This window comes from Salmo salar, chromosome 01 (assembly GCF_965601325.2).
Source record: "Salmo salar chromosome 01, fSalSal1, whole genome shotgun sequence".
Taxonomy (NCBI): Eukaryota; Metazoa; Chordata; class Actinopteri; order Salmoniformes; family Salmonidae; genus Salmo; species Salmo salar.
Window position 1 is genome coordinate 44,757,785 of NC_138291.1, and position 26,320 is coordinate 44,784,104.

Consider the following 26,320-nt stretch of genomic DNA (forward strand, 5'->3'; position numbering starts at 1 on the left):
TCGGAAAAAAGCGATAATATTCCGACCGGGAATCTGCGTTTCGGTAAACAGAGGAAAGAAAACAAAGCATTCGGTCGACGCGGGCACGCGCCTGAGTCTCACAGTACTGTAACCAGCCACTACCCAAACGCGCTACTTTTTTTCAGCCAGAGCCTGCAAAGCCACGATTCAGCTTTTTGCCGCCTTCTGAGAGCCCATTGGAGCCGTAGGAAGTGTCACGTAACAGCAGAGATCCTTTGTAATGGATAGAGATGGCAAAGAAGGCCAAGAAATGGTCAGACAGGGTACTTCCTGTACAGAATCTTCTCAGGTTTTGACCTGCCATTTGAGTTCTGTTATACTCACAGACACCATTCAAACAGTTTTAGAAACTTTGGAGTGTTTTCTATCCAAAGCCAATAATTATATGCATATTCTAGTTACTGGGCAGGAGTAGTAACCAGATTAAATCGGGTACGTTTTTTATCCAGCCGTGTCAATACTGCCCCCTAGCCCTAACAGGTTAATCTGACCATGAGGAGCATTGGTGATCCCCAAATGTTCTCCACAGCATTCTGTTTTGGGACAGTTTCTCAAGTTCCCTCAAGTTCCTTCCATGAGTATTTCAGTTTGTCCATATCTGTTTGTACAGATCCTCTTCAGGTGTTCCTTGGTCTTCCGTGATTAATTTTGCCAACACAATTTTGTGATTTTACAGAGGTTGATTTTGTCCCTTTACATTACAGGTGTCGGAGAGGGTTGAAGACAACATTGAACATCTGATCCAGAGCTTGGCGTTATGGGAAGATGTACGCCAAATCAGTGAGGAGATCGAGGGATGGACAACCAACTCTGTGATGGAACTCAGTGAGAGCCTGAACAACCTCAACGACAGCCAGAGGATGGAGACCAAACTCTCTGCATTACAGGTATGATGCATTGAGACACACCAGACACAGATATACAGTAAGATGTTTCTTCTACAACCCTTAAGGAAAACAGGAGAATGATGGAGCTAAAGTTGTCTGTTAAATGATTCTATCCAATCAGTTTGACTCAATACATTTTTCAGATACTGCATCCCAAATCCACGAATCATCCAATCCTTTAATTCCTGCAAATCCCAAATGCTCAAACATATAAATGAAATCACATTTTCAAAAATGTTCCCTATGTATAGATGGAGATGGGAAAAAACGAGCACAAGCTTGTAAACCTGCAAGGGAAAGTGTCAGAACTGAAGCATCTCAGCCGTAGCCAGGAAACTCCATCCAAACTACAGGTATTGCGCATGATTTTTTTTAAGCCTAGACATCTATAGCTTTTGAAAAGTTATGTATGTTAAAGGAAACTTTTGAACTAACTGACACATTGTGAGTTTCCTAAAACCTTTGTAGAACTAAGATTATTTGAAGTCCATTGGTAGGCATTGAATGAACAATAGTGCTACAAACATTTTGGGAAACTCGTGCTCAGTCGGTTTGCCCCATACAACTTCAGAAGGGAGCTAAAGATCTTCTGTATGTTTCTATCAGGTGCTGGAAGCAGACTTGAGGAAGAAGATGAGCCAGGTGCAGAAGCTGTGTGAGCAGGCCAGGGGAAACCTCCGGGACTTCAGCTCCCAGAGGAAGCAGCTAGAGGACTACATTACTCAGATGTCTGATTGGCTTAAGAGCATGGAGCAATCCCTGACTAGTTCACCGATTGGCTCTGACCCAGAGGACATCTGCAGAGTCAAGGTAGGGAGACGTTGAATTGAAACAGCTTTTACCTGAGAACGTACCTGACTTGGCCCTTGGCCCTCTTGTGAGCATAGGGAATCCACCATGGCGCTCCACTTCACTATTTTCTGTGCAAGGCCTTTACCTCTTTCCAGGAGATCCTGACTAAGTTATTTTTCTGAGCACTCACACGTGTTATTCTGTATATTATTATTGCTGTAGGTGTAGAACTCATATGTGTGTGAATTGCATGACAGGACCTCCAGAAGGACCTTCAGAACCAGCAAGGCAGCATAGATTCTACCAGGGAGAGCCTGAACACTCTGTGTCGGAAGTACCCTTCTGAGGAGCTGGCTGGGCTGGGCAGTGCCCTCACTGACCTCATCAAGAGCTACGAGTTTGTCAACCAGCTCTGCTCCAGGACCCTGGCCTCCCTGCAGCACGGCCTGCAAAAACACTTCAATGGTGAGAAGGACTGAATCGATGGATCGATTAATTGATCTATCGATTTATCTATTCTGCACTAGACTACTGTATTCTATTCTGCAATATTCTACAACCATGACGAGGATGATGATAATCTCTGTCTCTCTTGTTCTGTAGACCTGGTTCGGGAGTTCCACAGCTGGCTGTCTGGGCAGAGGGAGGTAGTGAAGGAGTGCTCTGACCGATCAGGAGACACTAGCATCGTGGAGCGCAAACTCCAGAAGCTAAAGGTACAGTCCAAACACAACATATAACCCATACAACCCTTAACTATACCATTAATCCTCAATCTCTTTAAGTAGGTTTCCCCGGCCCTGGAGTAAAATGAACATTTTCCATTGAGTCTGCTTTTTTTAGTCCAGGGCTAGACTAAATCTGTGCCCTGGAAACTGGCAGTTAAACAGTTAATTACTTGTGCAAGTGTTGCCCTGTCACATACAGTTTAAAGATGTGTCCTCCTATCGTTTAGGGGGCTCTGGAGCGTGTGGAGGAAGGGGAGGTGCGTCTGACTCAGGTGTGTGAGGAAGGGGAGAAGCTCCTTCTCCATCTCCCTAAGGCCAGCGCTGGCCAGGTGCAGCAGCACCTCTCCTCCATCCAGCAGGACTGGGACCGCTTCGTAGAGCAGTGTAGACTCAACCAACAGGCCCTGGAGGACAGCACTGCACAACTAAATGGGTAAGAGATACTTGGGATGGATCTCAATAATATAAAGAGACTTCCTCTCCTTTTCCTCATCTTCACTTATCCAGGCCTATACTGTTCTTTCAGTACAGATGGGGGAAAATCAACTTCTAGAGGTAGAACTTTAGAATATTGAGATGCAGCCTTGGAGCCCAGGAGTAGGCCTCAGGAATACATTCATAGATGTGTATGAGTCTGTGACTGTGACAAGGTGATATATCTCTGTCTGTCAGGTTTGAGAGCCGTCTGAAGAGGCTGAAGCACTGGCTGGAGCACATGGAGCAGAGGCTGAACACAGAGCTGCCTGAGGAGAAACACAGGGATCCTGAGAAGGCAACACTGGAGAGGGTGGAAGGATACCACCAGGACGTGCTCAAAGAAAGGGACTCGTTCGAGCGACTGTGTCAGGAGTCGCAGGCCCTGAACGAAGGTGGACGGGGCGACGGTGGCGAGATGCGGGCGGCTGCGGGGCTGCAGTCTCAGCACCAAGGTCTGCTGCGGAGGGTGAGGGAGAAGCTGCGGAGCTGCCAGATGACCCTACAGGAACAGCAAGCATTTGAGGAGACCCTGCAGAGCACCTGGTCCTGGCTGAACGGTGTACAGGAACGACTAGGGAGCCTCAACAGTACACTGGGGAACAAGGAGAAGCTGGAGAAGAGGCTGGGACTTGTGCAGGTCAGACAACATGACAAACTGAAGCTGATGTATCCATGATAGAGACCTTAATTCAGGGGCTATCATTCTTAATATTTGTTGGTTACTGTACCCCTTATTACATTTACCTCAAGTACCTCATGTGCAACTAATCATTAGCCTATGTTCTTATGAGTCCTCCCAAGTACCCCCTTGTGGACAGGCCAGGTACCGCCAGGGGTACTAGTACTCCAGGTTGAGAACCACTACTTTGAGATAACACGAGCCATGGAAGGTCAATGTTTCAAGGAGGAAATGGTCTACATGGATGTTGAACAAGTCTTCAACAAGTCTAAATAAAGTTTGCTTTGCTCTTCCTCCATGTGTGTTCCAGGACATCCTGCTGATGAAGGGCGAGGGCGAGGTGAAGCTGAACATGGCGGTAGGGAAGGGCGAGCAGGTCCTGAAGCACAACAGTGTGGAGGGACAGGAGGCCATCCGCTCCCAGTTACAGAACCTGAAGGACGCCTGGGCCAACATGCTCATGACCTCCATGAGTTGTCACAGGTACGGTACGCTGCTCGTTTACCCCAATAAAACTACAGTGAATCTCTTGCTGCAGTTTGGAGTAGCACAAAACATGATGTTATGTGTATAACAAGCTTCTCACTAACCCGTAAGTATGCTCCAATCTTCCACGTCTCTGTGTGTGTTAATCTGTGTGTGTGTGCTTGTGTTTGTTTGTTTGTGTTGACCAACCCAGTCGTCTGGAGTGGACGGTGGCCCTGTGGAGTAGCTACCAGGAGAGTAAGGGTCAGCTGCAGCAGTGGATGGAGTCTGTAGAGCAGGAGGTGAGATTCAGCTGTGCATACTTCGAGAGATTGGGACTATAAGGTTCTATCAGAATTTTTGTCAAAATTGAGTTATTGACATTGCCTTGTTCTCTTCAATGTTGTATACCATATAGTACTAAAAATACCCCAATTCATGTTAAGTTCAAAAGAATACAAGATATAAATTGCTGACACCATTCAAACCAATGAGGGTTCGGAACATTAAAGCCAATTATCTCAGAATCCTCGACTTATCTTTTCTTACTACCACTGATTTAGCATATATCGGCTATTTTAAATACTTTATTGATTGAGATGTGGTTGTTTTACCTTCCTTACTTGAATGCACTGCATGTACGTTTCTCAAGATAAGAGCGTCTATTAGGTGACTCAAATGTCAATGTAAATGTAGGTGGGTCTGGCGCTGGCCCAGCAGCCAGGCCTGAAGGAAAAGGCTTCTCTCCTGGAGCGTCTCAGAGCCCTGCAGGCTGACGTGGAGGCTCATACAGCACCACTGGCCAGGCTGACAGAGAAGGCTGCAGAGCTGCATGAGAAGACAGGCAACCAGGCCTTCGGACCAGAGCAGAGAATGGAACTTAATGCGCACTTTGCTGATATCACCGCTGTCGTCAAGGTAATCAAGCCTTGCTCCTAAAGGATGGCAGTTAGATACATGCTTCTCTCCTTTGTATAATAACTACATCTAATAACTACATAAGTACATTCAGCTCAAGTCTGACGATCTGTTTGTGTTATTAGCCTCAATTCATCGTTGTAATCGACTTGCATTGATGTTAATGCATCAAGACAATATCCAGTCTTTGTTCACAGTGTACTCTTATGTGTAAATCTGACACAGCCTAACTCAAGTCTCTGTCTGCCGTCCACCCCTCAGGGTAAGGTTCACGCCATGGAGAACATAGTGACTGAGCATGAGCACTACTTGGAAGCGGTGAGGGACTTCAATGATTGGCTGACCTCTGCCAGGGAGGAGCTCCAACGCTGGTCGGATCTGTCAGGAGACTCCACCTCTGTAAAGAGGAAGCTCGCCAAAGTTCGGGTGAGGATGTTCAGTCATCACATACAATATAAACACCTTGTTGACACATCATTGACAGATCAAAGTAATCATTAGAGATTAGGCATGTGCAAAAACGTAAATAAATGTTACCCTCCCGTAAGGATAAGTATGTCTCTCTGTCTGCGCTAAGCCTCTATAGAACATCATAGTGACGAATGGAGAGTAGTTGGCAGGAACAGTAACAGTTGAATGCTTCCTGTTCAAATGTTCCAATCCAGGAGCTGATAGACTCCAGGCAGTGTGGCCGAGAGCGTCTCAGCCGAGTGCAGCGTTGTGGGGCTGCAGCGAGGGACCACACGGGCTCCGGGGGCTTCGAGGCAGTGGAGAGGGAGGAGGCAGCCCTGCTGTCTGCCTGGGAGCACTGGGAGCGTGGGGCACTGCAGACCAGGGCAGGCCTGGAGACTGCGCTCTCTCAGATTGCCAGTTCAGAACAGGAGTTTAACTGCTTGGCTGCTCAGCTGGAGCAGGACCTGCAGGAGTTTAGCAGTCAGCTGCAGGAGTGGAGAGACAGACTCTCTCAGACCGAGGGGAAAAACAGTGGGGAGGAGGCTGTGCAGGGCTGGCAGATTGCAAAAGTAAGGCTCCTTTGCAGGTATTCTTATATATATACCGTAATTTCCGGACTATAAGACGCAACTTTTTTCCCAGGCTTTGAACCTCGCGGCTTAAACAATGATGCGGCTAATATATGGATTTTTCCCGCTTTCAATTAAAAAAAAAAAAAAAAAACACATTCTGTGACGTGCTCAGTTTTTTGGCGGCATGAACATTTCATTAGACCAATGAAATTGCCGAACGGGTTAAGGTCAAACAACTTTTTTGTTTACTGTTTAGATTAAATCGAGCGCTCTCAAACTTCCCATCATTCTGATTACGGTAGTCATTTTGTCACCCTGATTCCTGGGGGCACAACAAAGTATTTGCAGCCACTCGACATCAGTGTAAATCGTGCATTTAAGGTGGCGCTCCATGTTCAGCGGGAGGCTTGGATGACAAGTGGGGAGAAATCCTTCACTAAAACGGGCCGCATGCGAAGAGCAACTTATGGTCAAGTCTGCCAGTGGGTCCTGACAGCGTGGAGCATTGTCAAAAAATCCACTATCATCAACGGGTTTCGAAAGGCTGGACTGCTGCGTGTTGAAGAGGGCTCAGCGGGGGATTTGCCTCCGGATGAAAGTGACGAGAGCGACAATGAAAACGATCCAATATCGGATGAAGCAATTCTGAGGCTATTCAACTCTGACACCGAAGGAGATGGTTTCAGTGCACAGGAGGAGGAAGATAGTGACCAATGACTTTCTTGGTAGGCTACTGTTTACTGCTAATTTGAACATTTTTGTTACAAGCCGTGTTTCGTTAAAGCCTATTTATTTTTGTTACAAGCCGTGTTTCGTTAAAGCCTATTTATTTTTGTTACGAGCCGTGTTTCGTTAAAGCCTGTGTAAAGTTAATTTGTTTCAATGTACCGGTAGGCACCTGTGGCTTATAGACATGTGCGGCTTATTTATGTTCAAAATAATATATATTTTTTAATTCAGTGGGTGCGGCTTATATTCAGGTGCGCTTAATAGTCCGGAAATTATGGTATATATATTGTTCAAGTATTGATGCACTGCCAAAGCGGAATGCAACAATAAAGGAAGGATCCGTAATAGTTATGATGAGTGTTGACTTTTCAAAGTGAAAGTGAAATGCCCAAAATCGCCATATACTCAGGCATTCACAATCCTCCATTCCTTCTCTAAAGCATATTCTCATTGTGTGTGTGTGCCACCCAGGACACTCTGGATGGCCTGGTTAAAGTGGAGCCCATGTCAGACAGTCTGAAGTCCCAGCTCAATGACCTATGGCGGTTCTCCAGGGACCTGGGCACTCAGTCAGAGAGAGTGTCCTCCCTCATCAAGGAGTACAACAGGTGAGTCAGTCAGCAGCAGGATGGAGGATTCTTACTATACTCAAACATTCACGCAAACCATTCACTGATGTCAGTGGGAGACTTGCACAGAAAGTTACGTGTGCAGAATCAGATCTCAAGTCAGAATACCGCCCTGTAGGTGCCGTGTAAAAGTAGTTGTATCTGGTCCTCTCTTCTCCCTCCTAGTCTGAGCCTGCAGGCCTCCAGAGAATGCCAGAGCAAAGAGAAGCTTCTGGAGCAGCGGTTTCGTGCCACTTTCCGAGAGTTCCAGCAGTGGCTGGTTAACGCCAAGATCATCACAGCCAAGTGCTTTGACGTGCCTCAGAACCTCGGCGAGGCTTCCTCCAGCCTGCAGAAGATACAGGTACACTAAGGGCCAGTTTCCCTGGACTCAAAATCAAGCCTAGTCCATCAGTTCTCTCTCTCTCTCTCTCTCTCTCTCTCTCCTCTCTCTCTCTCTCTCTCTCTCTCTCTCTCTCTCTCTCTCTCTCTCTGAATGCTCAGCTATGAAAAGCGAACTGACATTTACTCCTAAATGTGCTGACCTGTTGCACCCTCTATAACCACTGATTATTATTTGAACCTGCTGGTCATCTATGAACGTTTGAACATCTTGAAGAACGATCTGGCCTTAATTGCCATGAACTCTTATAATCTCCACCTGGCACAGCCAGAAAGAGGACTGGCCACCCTTCAGGGCCTGGTTCCTCTCTAGGTTTCTTCCTATGTTCCTGCCTTTCTAGGGAGTTTTTTCTAGCCACCATGCTTCTACATCTGCATTGCTTGCTCTTTGGGGTTTTAGGCTGAGTTTCTGTATAAGCACTTTGTGACTTCTGCTGATGTAAAAAGGGCTTTATAAATAGATTTTACGTTTGATTGATGAGTTCTTCAATGGATATTCTCCAGTAAAAGTACTTCTTATCTTTGTTCAGGAAACCTTTTGTCCTTGGAACATATTTGTCCTTGCAAGCACATTTAATTTCGGTGGACATTCTGTTTTAAAGTATGCGTCTCATCTCTTGACTTCTGTCTCCACCCCAAAGGAGTTCCTGAGTGACAGGGAACAGGGCCACTCCAAGCTGAATGCTGTGGTGCTAAGTGGTGAGCTGGTGGTCAGTATTGCTGCCAAAGACCGAGTGGACGCTGTCCGGGCCAAGATTAGCAGTGCCAGAGAGGACTGGAAGACTCTGATGTCCAACCTGCACCAGAGGGAGACTGCATTACAGGTAATCAATCTATGTACAGTACAGCGTGTGAATCCTTTCTGATGATAATGTGTAATCTATTCACTTTGTTTAAAAAAATTATCTCACACTCAGTGTACTTTACTGTATCTTGAGAGGAAGCATTTTATCAATTTGTGCGGTGCTGAAACCTCTGGTTTGAATTGTGTATCAGAAGGTGTGTTCGTTTCACTTCTGTGTTTCAGAACCTCCAGTCTCAGATGAAGGACTTTGAGGCGAGTGCGGAGCCCCTTCAGGAGTGGCTGCACGGGACAGAGGTTGCTGTACAGGAGAGCAGCACACGACTCCACGACCTCACAGCTAAAAAGCAGGAGTTGCACAAGCTGCAGGTATACGTGGCTCTCAGCCTGTGTTATTATGTCACTTCATAAACCGCTATCACCATAACTGTTCCCATCATCCCACCATCCACCCAGCCCTGCCAGGCACCAGCCATTACAGAAGCTCACCATTTCAGCTCTGTCACAGTTAATCATAGTCACTGATGGAGTTCCGCATTGCATTGTTAAAGCTTATCATAACTGCTAACTGCTCATCTCTGCCCTGCCATCTACTCTATCTATTTTCAAATGATTCTGCTGTATGTGTGTTCAATGCAGAGTAAAGAATAACTGTTTACAGAGTTTACAGTTGACAACCCTGTTCAAATGCTTGCATCAAACATCTTTGTCTGCTGTGTTTTCTAACCTTTGGATTTTCATTTCATGACAGTATTTCATGGTCATAACATTGACCAAATCTCCTTCTTCCATGTCTGGTTTCTAAGTGTCTATGTTAACTTAGCTAACTGTCTGTGTGTTGGCTTCCATGCCTCTGTCTCGGTCATAACCTGCTTGTGCCCTTGCAGTCTGTGCTCGAGGAGTTAGCCTCTCAAGAGGTTCAGCTGATCAGGCTCAAAGAGAAGGCCCAGCTACTGTGGGACGGACACGCGGCTGGAAAGGGCTTTGTCCACCGTGTCTCACAGCTCTCTGCACAGTACCTAGCTCTAACCAACCTGACCAAGGTAACTAATGTCTGCCTGCCTGCCAGCCTGTCCACCTGCAAGAGGGCAGGGAGGAGGCACTAGAATGTGTTTGTCTGGAGCTTACCACTCCGGTTAAAATTGCGTAGATAATCAATGAATTTACAATCTTATATCTGTAGAATCAAATACTGTATCATTGTAAACGTAATTATGTTTGATATTAATTCGTTTTGAGGTAATGCTGAATTGCTAACACTTTAATACTGCTAATACTGAATTTAAATTTTTGCTGGCAAAATTACTACTGCTGTTCTTTTCTTCCATACTGATTGTAGCCCGTTGTTATTTGCATACACAAACCCCAGGTTCGCTTTAAGTTGAATTTGTCATGAGTGTGCACATGAATGAACACACAGAGGCCGACTTGTGTGCTGTGCTGTGTGATCCCATAGGAGAAGGCTTCCCGTATCGACCGGATTGTCACCGAGCACCAGCTGTTCTCCCAGGGGCTGAAGGAGCTGCAGAACTGGGTGGCCGACACCAGCCACATGCTGCAGACCTACTGCACCCCCACAGCAGACAAGAACGTCCTGGACAGCAGGGTGATCAAGCTGGAGGTACAGTACGACCACCTCTGACCTACACCAAGCTACACTAAGATAAACTAAACTAGCTAAACTAAGTAACCTGGCGGCGCCGAGATGGTGAATCAACACCGTGTGTTCCCGGACGCGCTCCTCGACTCCGCTACCAGAGGTACCTGCTCCTGCTGACTCCATACTCGGGTGTGGAATTCTGTAACGTATGCGTAACTGGCTGCAGGGAAGTCAGGCACAGGATAGCAGAATTGGGTAGCAAACGAAGCCCTTTATTACGGCGAACAAACACACGGCACTAAGAACACTAAACAAATACAGGTAGACATAACCCGGCGCAAACCAGTCTGACGTGCACATACACGTAACAACAAACAATTCCACACACAGACATGGGGGAAAGAGAGGGTAATATACATCCAGTCTGATGAGGGAATGTGAACCAGGTGTGCGGGAAAACAAGACAAAACAAATGGAAAATGAAAGGTGGAGTGGCGATGTCTAGAAGACCGGTGACGTTGACCGCCAAACACCGCCCGAACAAGGAGAGGGACCGACTTCGGCGGGAGTCATGACAAAACTAAACAAACTAAACTCAGTAAACTAAACTAAGTAAACTATACTATGCTAAGATAAACTGAATTAAACAAAGCTAAGATAAGCTAAACTAGATAAAATAAAATAAATTAAACAAAGCTAAACTAAAATAGAATCAGACTTGGATTACAGAGGAGAAGCTGTTTTAAATCTCCAGTATGTAACAGGTAGCTAAGTTAGCATTGCTGCTGCCTTCGTGAGACCTCACTATGTTATACATGGACTGACCCTTAATGTCATTCTCCCAGGCTTTGCTGACAGCACGTCAGGAGAAGGAGATCCAGCTGAAGATGCTGGTCACCAGGGGAGAGTCTGTCCAGAGGAACACCTCAGTAGAGGGAGTACCAGTAGTCCGCAAGCACATCCAGGACCTCAAAGACTCCTGGGATGCCCTGCTTTCCGCCTCCATCCATTGCAAAAGGTTAGCTTTTCTTTCTTGTGTACTGCCTTAGTAGAGTACTTACTGGGTTATGATTACGTCTGATCAAATGTAATGTTTTGTTTTATTTTTAACATTTGGGTAGTGTACAAGTAACTTTAGTGACGATTAGCTGATATATTTATGTTTACTACACTGTATTCCCCTCACAGTCAGTTGGAGGGAGCTCTTTCCCAGTGGACTAGCTACCAGGAGGACGTGCTTCAGTTTGTGGGCTGGGTGGAGCATGTTGAGGAGAGCCTGGACCCAACAGACAAACAGTTCTCCGAGATGAGAGACAAAACTGCCAACCTGGGTAAAGCCAAGGTACCCATGGTCGTCTATACTTCTCTTTATTATTGACAGTTGATGGGAAATGTGATTTCAAATAATAACAGTAAAAGAGGGACTCATGTCCAGTGCCAGTGCAAATAATAATGGTAAAAAAGACATGTCATGTGCCTCTGGCTTATAAAAACATTTGGATAAAGTGACCTTGGTAATGATTGGTCACAAAGTGCTTCTCAAACATCTTTAGTTTTATCAAGAGGTATAACCTTAACCATGTGAAATGCCATGGTTTGTTTCAGCTTCAGACAGTGCAAATTATACCGGTGAAAGAAGACATCCTTGTCGGGTGCTTCTGACTTAAAAAGTCTCACAATGCCAGTCTCCTATATGTTTGGTTTTATCAAGAAGTAACCTAACCCTGTATCATGCTGTGGTTTAAGTACAGTAGAAACATACACATTAACCCTGAGCTATGTTGTGTTTGTTTTAGCTTCTCTATGAGGAGGTGCTGAGCCACAGCAGTCTGCTGGACACCATCACTATGAAGGGAGCCAACATGGCCGAACATTACGTCACACAGCTAGAGCTCCAGGACCTGCAGGAACGATACAACAACGTCAAGGACAACGCCAAGGTATATAGAGTACATCAGTGAAGCATGCTCCATCTCCTACTCTTGTGTTAGTATTACTTGCCAGACTTATGTTGTTCCTCCTATGCATTAGCATGAACAAAAATAGTAGTAGTTGCATGTCTGTAATGCACGTCATTGTTATTGTGTTGTCAGAGTACGATGGGGAAAGCAGAGGAGCTTGTGCAGGCCCACCAGGAGTACCAGAGAGGCCTGCATGTGTTTGAGGTGTGGCTGGAGCAGGAGCAGGAGAAGCTGGGCTGCTACACACAGCTAGAGGGGGATGTGGAAACCCTGGAGGAGACGCTTCAGAAACTACAGGTCAGAACAAGAACATACTGCTACCTCCAGATACATAGCCAAAGAAAAGTGGCTTTTCCCATTTCTCTCATTCTCCGAGATGAGAGACAAAACTGCCAACCTGGGTAAAGCCAAGTGACCCACGTTCAGCTATACTACTCATTATTATTGACAGTTGATGGGAAATGGGATTTCAAATAATAACAGTTTTTTTTATTTAACCTTTATTTTATCAGGGAGTCATACTGAGACCTGAATGACATGAATTACAGAAGATACACACATAAATATAAATACAAAATACATTAATCAGAAATAAGGTCCTCAATCAGCTTTCTGAATTGCCCTAAAGGCACCAAAACATCACATTTAAGAACTTTTTGAAGATTTATTTAAGACCATTATGAAGGAAAATAGGGAATCATGTCCGGTGCCAGTGCAAATAATAATGGTGATAAAAGACATGTCATGTGCACGTATTATTGATAATTGCATAATTATTATTATCATCTATATTACACCTATCGTGTAGTAACCAAAAAAGTGTTAAACAAATCAACATTTATTTTAGATTCTTCAAAGTTTCCACCCTTTGCCTTGATAACAGCTTTGCACACTTTTGGGATTCTCTCAAACAGATTAATGAGGAATGCTTTTCCAACAGTCTTGAAGGAGTTTCCACATATGCTGAGCACTTGTTGGTTGCTTTTCTTTCACTCTGCGGGCCAACTCATCCCAAACCATCTCAATTGGGTTGAGGTTGGGTGATTGTGGAGGCCAGGTCATCTGATGCAGCACTCCATCACTCTCCTTCTTGGTCAAATAGCCCTTACACAGCCTGGAGGTGTGTTTTGGGTCATTGTCCTGTTTGAAAACAAATGATAGTCCCATTAAGCTCAACCCAGATGGGATGGCGTGGTAGCCATGCTGGTTAAGTGTGCCTTGAATTCTAAATAAATCACAGACAGCTAAGCACCCCCACACCATCACACCTCCTCCTCAATGCTTCACGGTAGGAACCACACATGCGGAGATCATCCGTTCACCTACTCTGCATCTCACAAAGACCCGGCGGCTGGAACCAAAAATCTCAAATTTTGGACAAATTTCCACCGGTCTAATGTCCATTGCTCGTGTTTCTTAGCCCAAGCAAGTCTCTTATTCTTATTGGTGTCCTTTAGTCATGGTTTCTTTGCAGCAATTCGACCATGAAGGCCTGAATCACGCAGTTTCCTCTGAACAGTTGATGTTGATGTGTCTGTTACTTGAACTCTGTGAAGCTTTTATTTGGCCTCAATCTGAGATGCAGTTAACTCTAATAAATGTATCCTCTGCAGCAGAGGTAACTCTGGGTCTTCCTTTCCTGTGGCAATCTTCCTGAGAGCCAGTTTCATCATAGCGCTTGATGGTTTTTGCGACTGCACTTGAAGAAACGTTCAAGGTTCTTGAATTTTTCCGCATTGACTGACCTTCATGTCTTCAAGTAATGATAGACTGTCATTTCTCTTTGCTTATTTGAGCTGTTCTTGCCATAACATGGGCTTGGTCTTTTACCAAATAGGGCTAACTTCTGTATACCACCCCTACCTTGTCACAACACAACTGATTGGCTGAAACGCATTAACCTTTTGACGCGTAAATTCTAAATATCAATAACAGCCCTTACAGTGTGAGTTATTTTTGCACACTGTGCCAGAATTCTATGCTTCTGTTCTAGAATTTGTTGTATTTTGCCGCTATTCTCTACAACCCTCATTGTATCAATACCGCAATGTCTGCTTCATTTGAGGCTTTATAAAACTTTCTTCCTATAGTAGTAGCAGTGAGTTTGTATAGTATTATTGATAATTTTATAATTATTATTATCATCTATATTATACGTATTATTATCTGAAAGAGGCTTTGGTATTAGCCTGTCTGAGGGCCTGCGAGTGTGAGATAGGGCGAGAAACCTGAGGCGCTAAATCCTGTGTATTTGATACAATAGTGGCATACAAAAAGTGAGAGTGGGGTATGAGCATATATTAGATATGCCGACCATGGCTAAGGCCGGGAAAGGCTGACATCCTTTTTCTTCATTTAATTTTTTTAATTTAATTTATCACCACTGGACATGTAGCCTACAGATGCCTGCCTTGTCACCAAGCGAGGAAGATTTCTCAACAAATGCGGTGAGTATTATGGCTTGGCTAGGTTTTAGCCTGGTTGTGGCAGAGGACAATGAGAACAGGGAGGTGGACAAGATCATGTAAGCAACAAAGTGAGGTAGTTTGTGCGTGCGATCAGATTGAATGGTGCATGCGTGTAATCAGCTATATTGTATGCAGAGACCGTGGCATGAGTGAAGTAAGGCTGTAGATATAATGAAATGCATTCCAGGTGACTATCTCATGAAGCTGGTTGAGAGAATACCAAGAGTGTGCAAAGCTGTCATCAAGGCAAAGGGTGGCTACTTTGAAGAATCTCAAATATAAAATATACTTTTATTTGTTTAACTTTTTTTGGTTACTACATGATTCTGTATGTGTTATTTCATAGTTTTGATGTCTTCACTATTGTTCTACAATGTAGAAAATAGTAAAAATAAAGAAAAACCCTTTAATGAGTACGTGTGTCCAAACTTATATATTATGCTCTTTACTTGTCAGTGTTCCAAACGGGATATTATTTGTCTTTTTACCTAAACATGCGAACACCATCAGATAGTATTGATAGCAAGCAGTTCACTGGGTTAGTCAGATTTGATTAAATATAACAGAACAGATGAACTGGAATGACATTCACTCTCACGGGATCGGTTGCCAAAAAGAACTAACTGAAAGCCACACTCCCAATAAGCCATGAATATGACTGCATTGAGGTATATGTCATTGTTCTTCTAAGGCTATATGCACCATGCCACTGCTTATTTAATTTGTTCATTTAGCAAAAAAGACACCTCATAATCCAGTACCTTTATCATAGTCAACACACCTACAGTATATTTTAGCTTGAATAAGCTTTAAAACGGGCCTAGTCAAAGCCCAGACCTCATTCCAATTGAGAATCTGTGGTATGACTTAAAGATTGCTGTACACCAGCGGAACCCATCCAACTTGAAGGATGGGTTCCCACTGGGCAAAAATCTAGATGGCTAGATGTGCCAAGCTTATAGAGACATACCCCAAGAGACTTGCAGCTGTAATTGCTGCAAAAGTTGGCTCTACAAAGTATTGACTTTGGGGGGTTGAATAGTTATGCACGCTCCAGTTCTGTTTTTCTGTCTTATTTCTTGTTTGTTTCACAATAAAACATATTTTGCATCTTCGAAGTGGTAGGCATGTTGTGTAAATGAAATGATACAAATCCCCCCAAAATCTATTTTAATTCCAGGTTGTAAGGCAACAAAATAGGAAAAATGCCAAGGGGGGTGAATACTTTCGCAAGCCACTGTAGCCTAACATGCTAGCAAAATGGTATCAGTCCTGCTAATAGATGAGCAAACTAGACTAATGATGATGAATACTCACCTCAACTTAGCTAACATTTCCCCAGCCGTATTGTAACCAAATATCCAAAACAGATTCATTGTAAACAAAAATCTGACATTGATTGATTTAACAAGACAAGTCACCATGCTTTTCTCAAACCAGCGCGATGGCATCGTCCCAATCAAAACGGTGTGGAAATGATCATCTAGACCACACACGGCTGTTGTTGCTGTACATTTATTATAACAGTTGGAGGACTTTGGACGTTTCAGTCAGCAACAATTTGATACATGCCTTCAATTGCGTTAGCCTTTTATTGCAATATTATATTTTCGTTGTTCAGTGATATTTATTCACACAGTAATTCATTATGGATCCATCCAGTTGTGGTTTAGGAAATGTGCATGTGGTGGTGGGCAATGCGAACTGATGGGCGAAATGACATGCCTTGCAAAGTTTAGAACTGCCACGAGGATGGTAACAGCTTAGTAACTGGCGCTGCCTAGCAACTATCGTTACAAATCATCAAATCTTACGTCGGACTTAGCTACAACTAGTCTTATTTTTGGTTGGTGCAAAAGGTGTAAACTCTGATCACAAAGTCGGACGTAGCTACGACCAACCTAGCATTCAAGACCAACTGTTTATTATGCCCAACTGGTCCAACAGGCCCCTGATGTATTGAATATAATGGATCATATTGTCACAGGGGTCGTGAAATGGAGACCAAGACGCAGCGTGGATAGTGCTAATTTTCAATGCTTTTAATGACGACACTTGACAAAACAAGAAAACGACCAACAGTCCCGTCAATTAAAAAGACTAAAATGGAAAACAACTACCCACAAACCACCAAGGAAAACAGGCTGCCTAAGTATTGCTTCCAATCAGAGACAACGAAAGACACCTGCCTCTGATTGGAAACCATACCCGGCCAAACCTGGAAAACAAAACATAGAAATAGAATACTAGAAAAACCCCACCTATAAACAGAAAACCCAAAACCACCCAACACAATCACCTGTCACGCCCTGACCGCTCTACTATGGCAAATGACATATTACAAGGGTCAGGACGTGACACATATTCAAAATTGTTTTCTAAATAGATGTTGTTCAGCATTGGGAAAAATGCCTATCTTTGCCTGTTGGCGCGAGATGTACAGTATAATGGCGTTGGAATGTCCAGTAATATTTCGTAATGGCCAGTTGTAAATAATGACAGCTGTCTCTCTGCATTCATTCCCAGGAGCTACAAGTCCAGTGCACGGAGGGCCAGGCCCTGCTCAACACCCTGCTAGACAGTAGAGACCAGGTTGTGCCATGGGGTGTCCCTCAGATCGAGGACCGGGTCCTGGAGACTGTGCAGCAAGACTGGCGGTTGTACCAGGGGAGGCTGGGAGACACCAGGGGCCAGCTCAACAGTGCCCTGGCCAAGCTCCGCCAGATGGAGCAGAAGTTTCAGCGTCTGGACAGCTGGCTGAAGAGCATGGAGAGCAAAGGTCAACTACGAAGCCATCGAAGGTCAGACCGCGCCACCAAGAACGCTCAGCTGCAACTAATTAAGGTCAGCAGTGGTTCAGAGTAGATTGCTGTGAAACACGAAGTGACATCAATGATGATGTTGATTATTGTTATATTAGTAGTTACACAGTCTTGTGTGTGTGCGTTATGCAGTAAGGGGTAGCATGTAGCCTTCTCCTCCTCCTCAACCTCCTCCTCTGTATCTTCCTCCTTCAGTTCCCCTGTGTTTCAATAAATGATATGCCATATTTATATGTGTCTCTCTGTATACAGGGTTGGCAGGAGGAGGTGCTGGTGTACCAGGAGGAGGTGGAGGGTCTGAGTGTTCTAGCCCAGCAAGTGTTGGACGAGACCCACATCAGCAGCCGGGTCAGCACCAGAGCTACCCAGCTCACCGCCCGCTACCACGCCCTGCTACTGCACCTACTGGTATGGAACACTTAAAGATGCACACACACACACACACACACACACACACACACACACACACACACACACACACACACACACACACACACACACACACACACACACACACACACACACACACACACACACACACACACTGACGCATACAACCACATGTAACACAGTAGATTTCATCCCTGTCTTGACCTGGGCACGGACCTGGGACCTTCTGCTCAACAACACTTTGCACTCACAAAGCTCTGAAACCACAGTGCAAGATCTGACAATTTTGTCTCTCGCTTTTTCCTAAAATGTCTGTGTTGATGACGTAGGAGAGCATCAAGCAGCTGCAGGAGGAGGTGTATTGCATAGAGGAGGCCCAGAGTGTGTTCAGTACCTTCTCTGATTGGCTGAGCTCTGCCAAGAACAACTTCAGCACTGTGGCCATCAGCATCGACGTAGTGGACCGTGTTACCATGGAGAGGAAGAAGAAGAAACTGGAGGTACAGTTATAGTCTCTTCTTACAGCTGCTGCCTTGAGTCTGGCATAAGAGAGACTACGGTCTGAGCTTCAGCTAAATGGAAGCCATGCCTCAAGTGACTGAGTTGGTAAACAACAACTGTTAGCGTAGCAAAAGTAAGCTCTTTTGAACTACTTGTGAGTGCGGACCTTGTGTTTTTTAGCATTGCATTGACACTCCCAAGGCTTTAACTCCCAAGGCTTTGCTTCATCCTCTGAGAAGGTTATAGTCACAGGCATAATGGTTTCTGCTTTCTGTCTATGTATATGTGTGTCTGTCCTCTAGGCTCTGCAGGGTGACATGGAGCAGGGTCACAGCTTCCTGAGGACGATGCGTGAGAAGACGGAGCGTGCCATGGCCTTCCTGGAGGAACCAGATGCAGACCAGCTGAGGGAGGAGGTGGACACCCATCTCTCCCAGCTAGAGGGCCTGATGGTTGGGCTACGCACTGAACACAGCTCCCTGGAGAAGTGCATCTCCCTTTCCAAAGACTTCCTGGACAAGTACAAGGCCCAGGCTCAGTGGCTCACAGAGACGAAGGCTCTGCTAGGGATGCCTGTTGAACCCAAAGCTGAGCTCTATCAGAAGAAGGCCCAGTTAGCCAAATACAAGGTATGAACAGATCTGTCTACAGTTGAAGTCGGAAGTTTACATACACTTAGGTTAGAGTCATTAAAACTAGTTTTCAACCACTCCACAAATTTATTGTTAACAAACTATAGTTTTGGCAAATCGGTTAGGACATCTACTTTGTGCATGACACAAGTCATTTTTCCAACAATTGTTTACAGACAGATTATTTCACTTATAATTCACTGTATCACAATTCCAGTGGGTCAGAAGTTTACATACACTAAGTTGACTGTGCCTTTAAACAGCTTGGAAAACCCCCGAAAATTATGTCAAGGCTTTAGAATCTTCTGAAAGGCTAATTGGCATCATTTGAGTCAATTGGAGGTCTACCTGTGGATGTATTTCAAGGCCGACCTTCAAACTCAGTGTCTCTTTGCTTGACATCATGGGAAAATCAAAATAAATCAGCCAAGACCTCAGAAAAAATATTGTAGACCTCCACAAGTCTGGTTCATCCTTGGGAGCAATTTCCAGGTACCACGTTCATCTGTACAAACAATAGTACACAAGTATAAACACCATGGGACCATGCAGCCGTCATGCCGCTCAGGAAGGAGACGCGTTCTGTCTCCTAGAGATGAAGGTACTTTAATGCGAAAAGTGCAAATCAATCCCGGAACAACAGCAAAGGACCTTGTGAAGATGCTGGAGGAAACAGGTTCAAAAGTATCTATATCCACAGTAAAACATGTCCTATATCGACATAACCTGAAAGGCCGCTCAGCAAGGAAGAAGCCACTGCTCCAAAACCGCCATAAAAAAGCAAGACTACGGTTTGCAACTGCACATGGGGACAAAGATCGTACTTTTTGGAGAAATGTCCTCTGGTCTGATGAAACAAAAATAAAACTGTTTGGCCATAATGACCACCGTTATGTTTGGAGGAAAAAGGGGGGAGGCTTGCAAGCCGAAGAACACCATCCCAACCGTGAAGCACGGGGGTGGCAGCATCATGTTGTGGGGGTGCTTTGCTGCAGAAGGGACTGGTGCACTTCACAAAATAGATGGCATCATGAGAAGAAAGATTATGTGGATATATTGAAGCAACATCTCAAGACATCAGTCAGGAAGTTAAAGCTTGGTCGCAAATGGGTCTTCCAAATGGACAATGACCCCTAGTATACTTCCAAAGTTGTGGCAAAATGGCTTAAGGACAACAATGTCAAGGTATTGGAGTGGCCATCACAAAGCCCTGACCTCAATGCTATAGAACATTTGTGGGCAGAACTGAAAAAGCGGGTGTAAGCAAGGAGGCTGTCACGGGCTGGCTCGAAAAAAAACAGGAGAGGTAGAGTCAGGCGCAGGAGACAGAGAGTTCTTGACCACACTTCTTTATTCAAGAAAACTGGATGTGGTCGGCAAAAATATAGGGACGCAGCCCTTAAATAATTCTGCGGTGGTGTACACAATGAAACCAACCACAGGCAGAGGAAAACCAGCACACGTTCCTATAGCACATAAACCGGACAAGAAACACAATCACGCACAAACACAGACATCCTACGCTAAACTAAATAACCCCCCACCTACTAATGACTAACCCAAAACAGGTGCGTGCCTACCTAGACCTAACCAACAGAAAGTGAAACAAAAAGGGATCGATGGTAGCTAGTAGGCCGGCGACGACGACCGCTGAGCTCCGCCCGGCAGAGGAGGGGCGCCACCATCCGTCGGTGTCGTGACAGTACTCCCCCCCTGACGCGCGGCTCCCGCAGCGCGCCGACGCCGGCCTCGAGGACGCCCCGGAGGGCGAGGCGCAGGGCAATCCGGATGGAGGCTGTGGAACTCCCGGATGAGCGCTGGGTCCAGTATGTCCTCCACCGGTACCCAGCACCTCTCCTCCGGGCCGTACCCCTCCCAGTCCACGAGGTACTGCAGGCCCCTCGCCCGGCGTCTGGAGTCCAAGATGGACCGGACTGTGTACGCCGGGGGCCCCCCGATGTCCAGGGGGGGTGGAGGGACCTCCCGTACCTCATTTTCCTGCAGCGGACCAGCTACCACCGGCCTGAGGAGAGACACATGAAACGAGGGGTTAATACGATAATAAGAAGGAAGTTGTAATCTGTAACACACCTCGTTTATTCTCCTCAGGACTTTAAATGGCCCCACAAACCGCGGACCCAGCTTTCGGCAGGGCAGACGGAGGGGCAGGTTCCGGGTCGAGAGCCAGACTCTCTCCCCTGGGGTGAACACGGGGGCCTCGCTGCGGTGCCGGTCAGCGCTCGCTTTTTGTCGCTCCCTGGCTCGTTCCAGGGATTCCTGCACAGCGTTCCAGGTCTCCCTTGAGCGCTGAACCCATTCCTCCACTGCAGGGGCCTCCGTCTGGCTCTGATGCCATGGCCCCAGGACCGGCTGATAACCCAACACACATTGGAATGGTGACATGTTGGTGGAGGAGTGGCGCAAAGAGTTCTGAGCCATTTCGGCCCATGGCACGAACCTTGCCCACTCCCCTGGCCGGTCCTGGCAGTAGGACCGCAGAAACCTGCCCACCGCCTGGTTTACCCTTTCTACCTGCCCATTACTTTCGGGGTGAAACCCCGAGGTCAAACTGACCGAAACCCCCAGTCGCTCCATAAACGCCCGCCACACTCGGGACGTGAACTGGGGGCCTCGATCTGAGACGATATCCTCGGGCACCCCGTAGTGCCGGAAGACGTGGGTGAATAAGGCTTCCGCGGTCTGCAGGGCCGTAGGAAGACCGTGTAACGGAAGCAGATGGCAGGACTTAGAGAACCGGTCCACAACGACCAGGATCGTAGTGTTGCCCTGAGACGGCGGGAGATCGGTCAGGAAATCCACCGCCAGGTGGGACCATGGTCGTTGTGGAACCGGGAGGGGCTGTAATTTCCCTCTAGGCAGGTGCCTGGGAGCCTTACTCTGAGCGCACACCGAACAGGAGGAGACATAGTGCCTCACGTCCCTCACCAAGGTGGGCCACCAGTATCTCCCACTAAGACCACACACTGTCCGCTCAACCCCTGGGTGACCCGAGGAGGGAAGCGTGTGAGCCCACCGAATCAGACGATCGCGAACACCGAGCGGAACGTACTTACGACCCACTGGACACTGCGGAGGAGTAGGCTCCGTCCGTAACGCCCGCTCGATGTCCGCGTCCACCTCCCAGACCACCGGTGCCACCAGGCAGGAGGCTGGAAGTATGGGCGTGGGATCGGTGGACCGTTCCTCGGCGTCATGGAGACGAGACAGTGCGTCGGCCTTAGTGTTCCGGGAACCTGGGATATACGAGATGTTAAACTGAAATCTCGTAAAGAACATCGCCCACCTGGCTTGACGCGGGTTCAGTCTCCTCGCCGCCCGGATGTACTCCAGATTGCGGTGGTCAGTCCAGATGAGAAAAGGGTGACGCGCCCCCTCAAGCCAATGTCTCCACACCTTCAGGGCTCTGACCACAGCCAACAGCTCCCTGTCCCCCACATCATAGTTACGCTCCGCCGGACTCAACTTCCTAGAGAAGAAGGCGCAGGGGCGGAGCTTGGAGGGGGCGCCCGAGCGCTGGGACAGCACGGCTCCTACCCCAGCCTCGGACGCGTCCACCTCCACTATGAAGGGCAAAGAGGGGTCCGGGTGCGCCAGCACCGGAGCGTCGGTGAACAAAACCTTCAGACGACTAAAGGCCCTGTCCGCCTCCGCGGACCACCACAACCGCACCGGGCCCCCATTCATCAGTGAGGTAATGGGAGCCGCCACCTGCCCAAAGCCCCGGATAAACCTCCGGTAGTAATTGGCAAATCCCAAAAACCGCTGCACCTCCTTCACCGTGGTGGGAGTCGGCCAATTACGCACGGCTGAGATGCGGTCACATTCCATCACTACCCCTGATGTGGAAATGCGATACCCCAAGAAAGAGACGGCTGGTTTGGAAAACTCACATTTCTCAGCCTTGACGTATAGGTCATGCTCCACCAGTCGCCCAAGCACTTTACGCACCAGAGACACATGCTCGGCGCGTGTAGCGGAGTAGACCAGAATGTCATCGATGTACACCACTACACCCTGACCGAGCAGGTCCCGGAGAATCTCGTCCACAAAGGATTGGAAGACTGCGGGAGCATTCTTTAACCCATACGGCATGACGAGGTACTCATAATGGCCAGATGTGGTACTAAATGCAGTTTTCCACTCGTCCCCTCCTCGGATACGCACCAGATTATATGCACTCCTGAGATCCAATTTCGTGAAGAAGCGCGCCCCGTGAAATGACTCCATCGCCGAGGCGATGAGAGGTAGTGGGTAACTGAAACCCACTGTGATGGCATTTAGACCTCTATAGTCAATGCACGGGGGCAGACCTCCCTCCTTCTTCAACACATAAAAGAAGCTCGAGGAGACGGGTGAGTTAGATGGCCGAATGTATCCCTGCCTCAAAGACTCAGTGACGTAAGTTTCCATAGCCGCTGTTTCCTCCTGAGACAGGGGATAAACGTGACTACGAGGAAGTGCAGCGCCCACCTGGAGGTTTATCGCACAGTCTCCTCGTCGATGAGGTGGTAATTGGGTCGCCTTCGTTTTACTGAAGGCGATAGCCAAATCGGCATACTCTGAGGGAATGTGCACGGTGGAGACTTGGTCTGGACTCTCCACCGTAGTCGCACCGATGGAAACTCCTATGCACCTGCCCGAGCACTCATTTGACCACCCCTTAAGAGCCATCATGACCCCCCGCATTACCATGACCAGTGGCACAGTGACCTCCCTGACCAGCCCTGACCCTAGTGGTCGACTGTCTAGGGCGTGCACGGGGAAGGGTTGGTCCAACTGGACCAGGGGAATCCCTAACTTAGCCGCGACCCCACGGTCCATAAAACTCCCCGCCGCGCCTGAATCGACTAGCGCCTTAAACCGGGAGTGAGGGGAGAAACAAGGAAAAGACACTGACACATACATGTGACGGACAGGGGGCTCTGGGTGAGGCGGGTGCTGACTCACCTGAGGTGTCAAAGGAGCGCTCTGCCTGCCTTCTGGACTCCCAGGTGAGTCTCTCCAGCACCGGTCCACAGTGTGCCCTCTGCGACCACATGAGGTGCAGGAGCGAACTCCCCCTCCAGTCTTCCTGGCTGCTGCCCCCCCTATCTCCATAGGCGTGGGAGCAGGAGGGCTGGAGGGTGGAATGAGCAGGGCCCGGGTCGGACGTCCGCGGGTGGCCAGCAGATTGTCCAGTCGGATGGACAGATCCACCAGTTCGTCCAGTGTGTTGGTCGTGTCCCGACAGGCTAATTCCCGGTGGACGTCCTCCCTCAAACTACAACGGTAGTGATCTATAAGGGCCCTCTCATTCCACCCTGCTCCCGTGGCCAGGGTCCGGAACTCGAGAGCAAAATCCTGCGTGAAACAGCCGCTCACCCGCCGCTCTCCCCTCCGGGGGATGATCGAATACTGCCCGAAAGCGGCGGGTGAACTCTGGGTAGTTGTCCCTGGCTGAGTCCGGACTGTCCCACACGGCGTTTGCCCATTCCAGGGCCTTACCCGTGAGACAGGAGACGAGGACGCTGACGCTCTCCTCCCCCGAGGGAGAGGGACGAACGGTCGCCAGGTATAACTCCAACTGGAGTAAGAAGCCCTTACACCCAGCGGCCGTCCCATCATACTCCCTGGGGGGAGCGAGTTTCACCCCACTGATACTGGCTGCTGTGGGTGCTGGTGGGGGCGCAGGCTGTTGACCTGCTGCGTTCAGGGGGCCGAGAGCGCTTCGGTCCCAGCTCTCCATGCGCGCCAACACCTGATCCATGGCGTTCCCCAGACGGTGGAGCAGGGTGGAGTGTTGTTCAACTCTTTCCTCCATGGACAGGGTTGGCGCTGAAGCTCCTGCTGACTCCATCAAGTTTCGGTGCGTGATTTCTGTCACGGGCTGGCTCGAAAAAAACAGGAGAGGTAGAGTCAGGCGCAGGAGACAGAGAGTTCTTGACCACACTTCTTTATTCAAGAAAACTGGATGTGGTCGCCAAATATATAGGGACGCAGCCCTTAAATAATTCTGCGGTGGTGTACACAATGAAACCAACCACAGGCAGAGGAAAACCAGCACACGTTCCTATAGCACATAAACCGGACAAGAAACACAATCACGCACAAACACAGACATCCTACGCTAAACTAAATAACACCCCCTACTAATGACTAACCCAAAACAGGTGCGTGCCTACCTAGACCTAACCAACAGAAAGTGAAACAAAAAGGGATCGATGGTAGCTAGTTGGCCGGCGACGACGACCGCCGAGCTCCACCCGGCCGAGGAGGGGCGCCACCATCCGTCGGTGTCGTGACAGAGGCCTACAAACCTGACTCAGTTACACCAGCTCTGTCAGGAGGAATGGGCCAAAATTCACCCAACTTATTGTGGGAAGCTTGTGGAAGGCTACCTGAAACGTTTGACCCAAGTTCAACAATTTAAAGGCAATGCTACCAAATACTAATTGAGTGTATGTAAACTTCTGACCCACTGGGAATGTGATGAAAGAAATAAAAGCTGAAATAAATAATTTTCTCTACTATTATTCTGACATTTCACATTCTTAAAATAAAGTGGTGATCCTAACTGACCTAAGACAGGGATTCTTTACTAGGATTAAATGTCAGGAATTGTGAAAAACTGAGTTTAAATGTATGTCTAAGGTGTATGTAAACTTCCGACTTCGACTGTATCTATGTGTGCCTTGTAAAAATAGATATATCATCAACAAATGATTCATTATTGACATTCAAAGGATGTTTTTCCTCTTACATAGACGATCCAGCAGACAGTGCAGTCTCACGAGTCAGCGGTGAGGTCTGTGGTTGAGAAAGGAGAGGCTCTGCTGGATTCTGTCCGCGACCCTGCCATCAGGGACAACATGAGCAGACTACAGACAGACTACCAGGACCTCTGCACTGCAGCCAAGGTAGGTGTTCTATTACAGTACACATGATTCACTTTTAAAGTATTAGAGAGCTTCCTTGGTTTATAGTTGTCTAGTCTATTTTGATAGACTAGCTAGCTACCTAGAGCATGCAACCAAAATGTGTCATTGTCCTACCTGATTGATGTGGTGGCTGAGACGGCTACTGTAGCTTTGTCTAAGGTAAAAAAGTAATCCTGTACTATTTACAGGTCCAGGTCCAGAGTCTAATGGAGTGGGTGAAGGAGCACGAGGGCTACAGCAGTGAGCTTCAGGAGGTGGAGAAGTGGCTCCTTCAGATGTCCAGTAGGCTGGTCACCTCAGACTCCATGCAGACCTGCAGCATGGAGACGGCAACACAGCAACTGGCTCGGCACAAGGTGAGTAGATTCACTAATTTGTGGATTGGAACCGTATGAGAATCCATGAGAATGAAATGATGCAATAACACCTGTTTGCGTGACAATGGAATTATGCTTCTGAAATTCTAAACCAGCAT

At 47.3% G+C, this 26,320-nt stretch overlaps 1 protein-coding gene across 6 annotated transcripts in view; it reads left to right on the forward strand.

Moving 5' to 3' along the window:
• LOC106603506 (spectrin repeat containing, nuclear envelope 1b) overlaps positions 1 to 26,320 on the forward strand; it is a 151,808-nt gene that overhangs the window by 48,007 nt on the left and 77,481 nt on the right. For all 6 annotated transcript variants that reach the window (XM_082974731.1, XM_082974743.1, XM_082974740.1 and 3 more), the window contains 28 exons: positions 726 to 908; positions 1,160 to 1,261; positions 1,515 to 1,718; positions 1,958 to 2,165; positions 2,304 to 2,416; positions 2,656 to 2,861; positions 3,101 to 3,542; positions 3,895 to 4,067; positions 4,264 to 4,351; positions 4,746 to 4,967; positions 5,229 to 5,393; positions 5,633 to 5,989; positions 7,193 to 7,329; positions 7,516 to 7,693; positions 8,373 to 8,555; positions 8,759 to 8,902; positions 9,421 to 9,576; positions 9,990 to 10,154; positions 10,979 to 11,151; positions 11,322 to 11,475; positions 11,930 to 12,073; positions 12,227 to 12,391; positions 17,089 to 17,406; positions 17,637 to 17,792; positions 18,104 to 18,274; positions 18,578 to 18,904; positions 25,672 to 25,824; positions 26,034 to 26,201. In XM_082974731.1, coding sequence (XP_082830857.1) covers positions 726 to 908; positions 1,160 to 1,261; positions 1,515 to 1,718; positions 1,958 to 2,165; positions 2,304 to 2,416; positions 2,656 to 2,861; positions 3,101 to 3,542; positions 3,895 to 4,067; positions 4,264 to 4,351; positions 4,746 to 4,967; positions 5,229 to 5,393; positions 5,633 to 5,989; positions 7,193 to 7,329; positions 7,516 to 7,693; positions 8,373 to 8,555; positions 8,759 to 8,902; positions 9,421 to 9,576; positions 9,990 to 10,154; positions 10,979 to 11,151; positions 11,322 to 11,475; positions 11,930 to 12,073; positions 12,227 to 12,391; positions 17,089 to 17,406; positions 17,637 to 17,792; positions 18,104 to 18,274; positions 18,578 to 18,904; positions 25,672 to 25,824; positions 26,034 to 26,201 — 5,355 coding nt within the window. The remainder of the gene's footprint in view (positions 1 to 725; positions 909 to 1,159; positions 1,262 to 1,514; positions 1,719 to 1,957; positions 2,166 to 2,303; positions 2,417 to 2,655; positions 2,862 to 3,100; positions 3,543 to 3,894; positions 4,068 to 4,263; positions 4,352 to 4,745; positions 4,968 to 5,228; positions 5,394 to 5,632; positions 5,990 to 7,192; positions 7,330 to 7,515; positions 7,694 to 8,372; positions 8,556 to 8,758; positions 8,903 to 9,420; positions 9,577 to 9,989; positions 10,155 to 10,978; positions 11,152 to 11,321; positions 11,476 to 11,929; positions 12,074 to 12,226; positions 12,392 to 17,088; positions 17,407 to 17,636; positions 17,793 to 18,103; positions 18,275 to 18,577; positions 18,905 to 25,671; positions 25,825 to 26,033; positions 26,202 to 26,320) is intronic.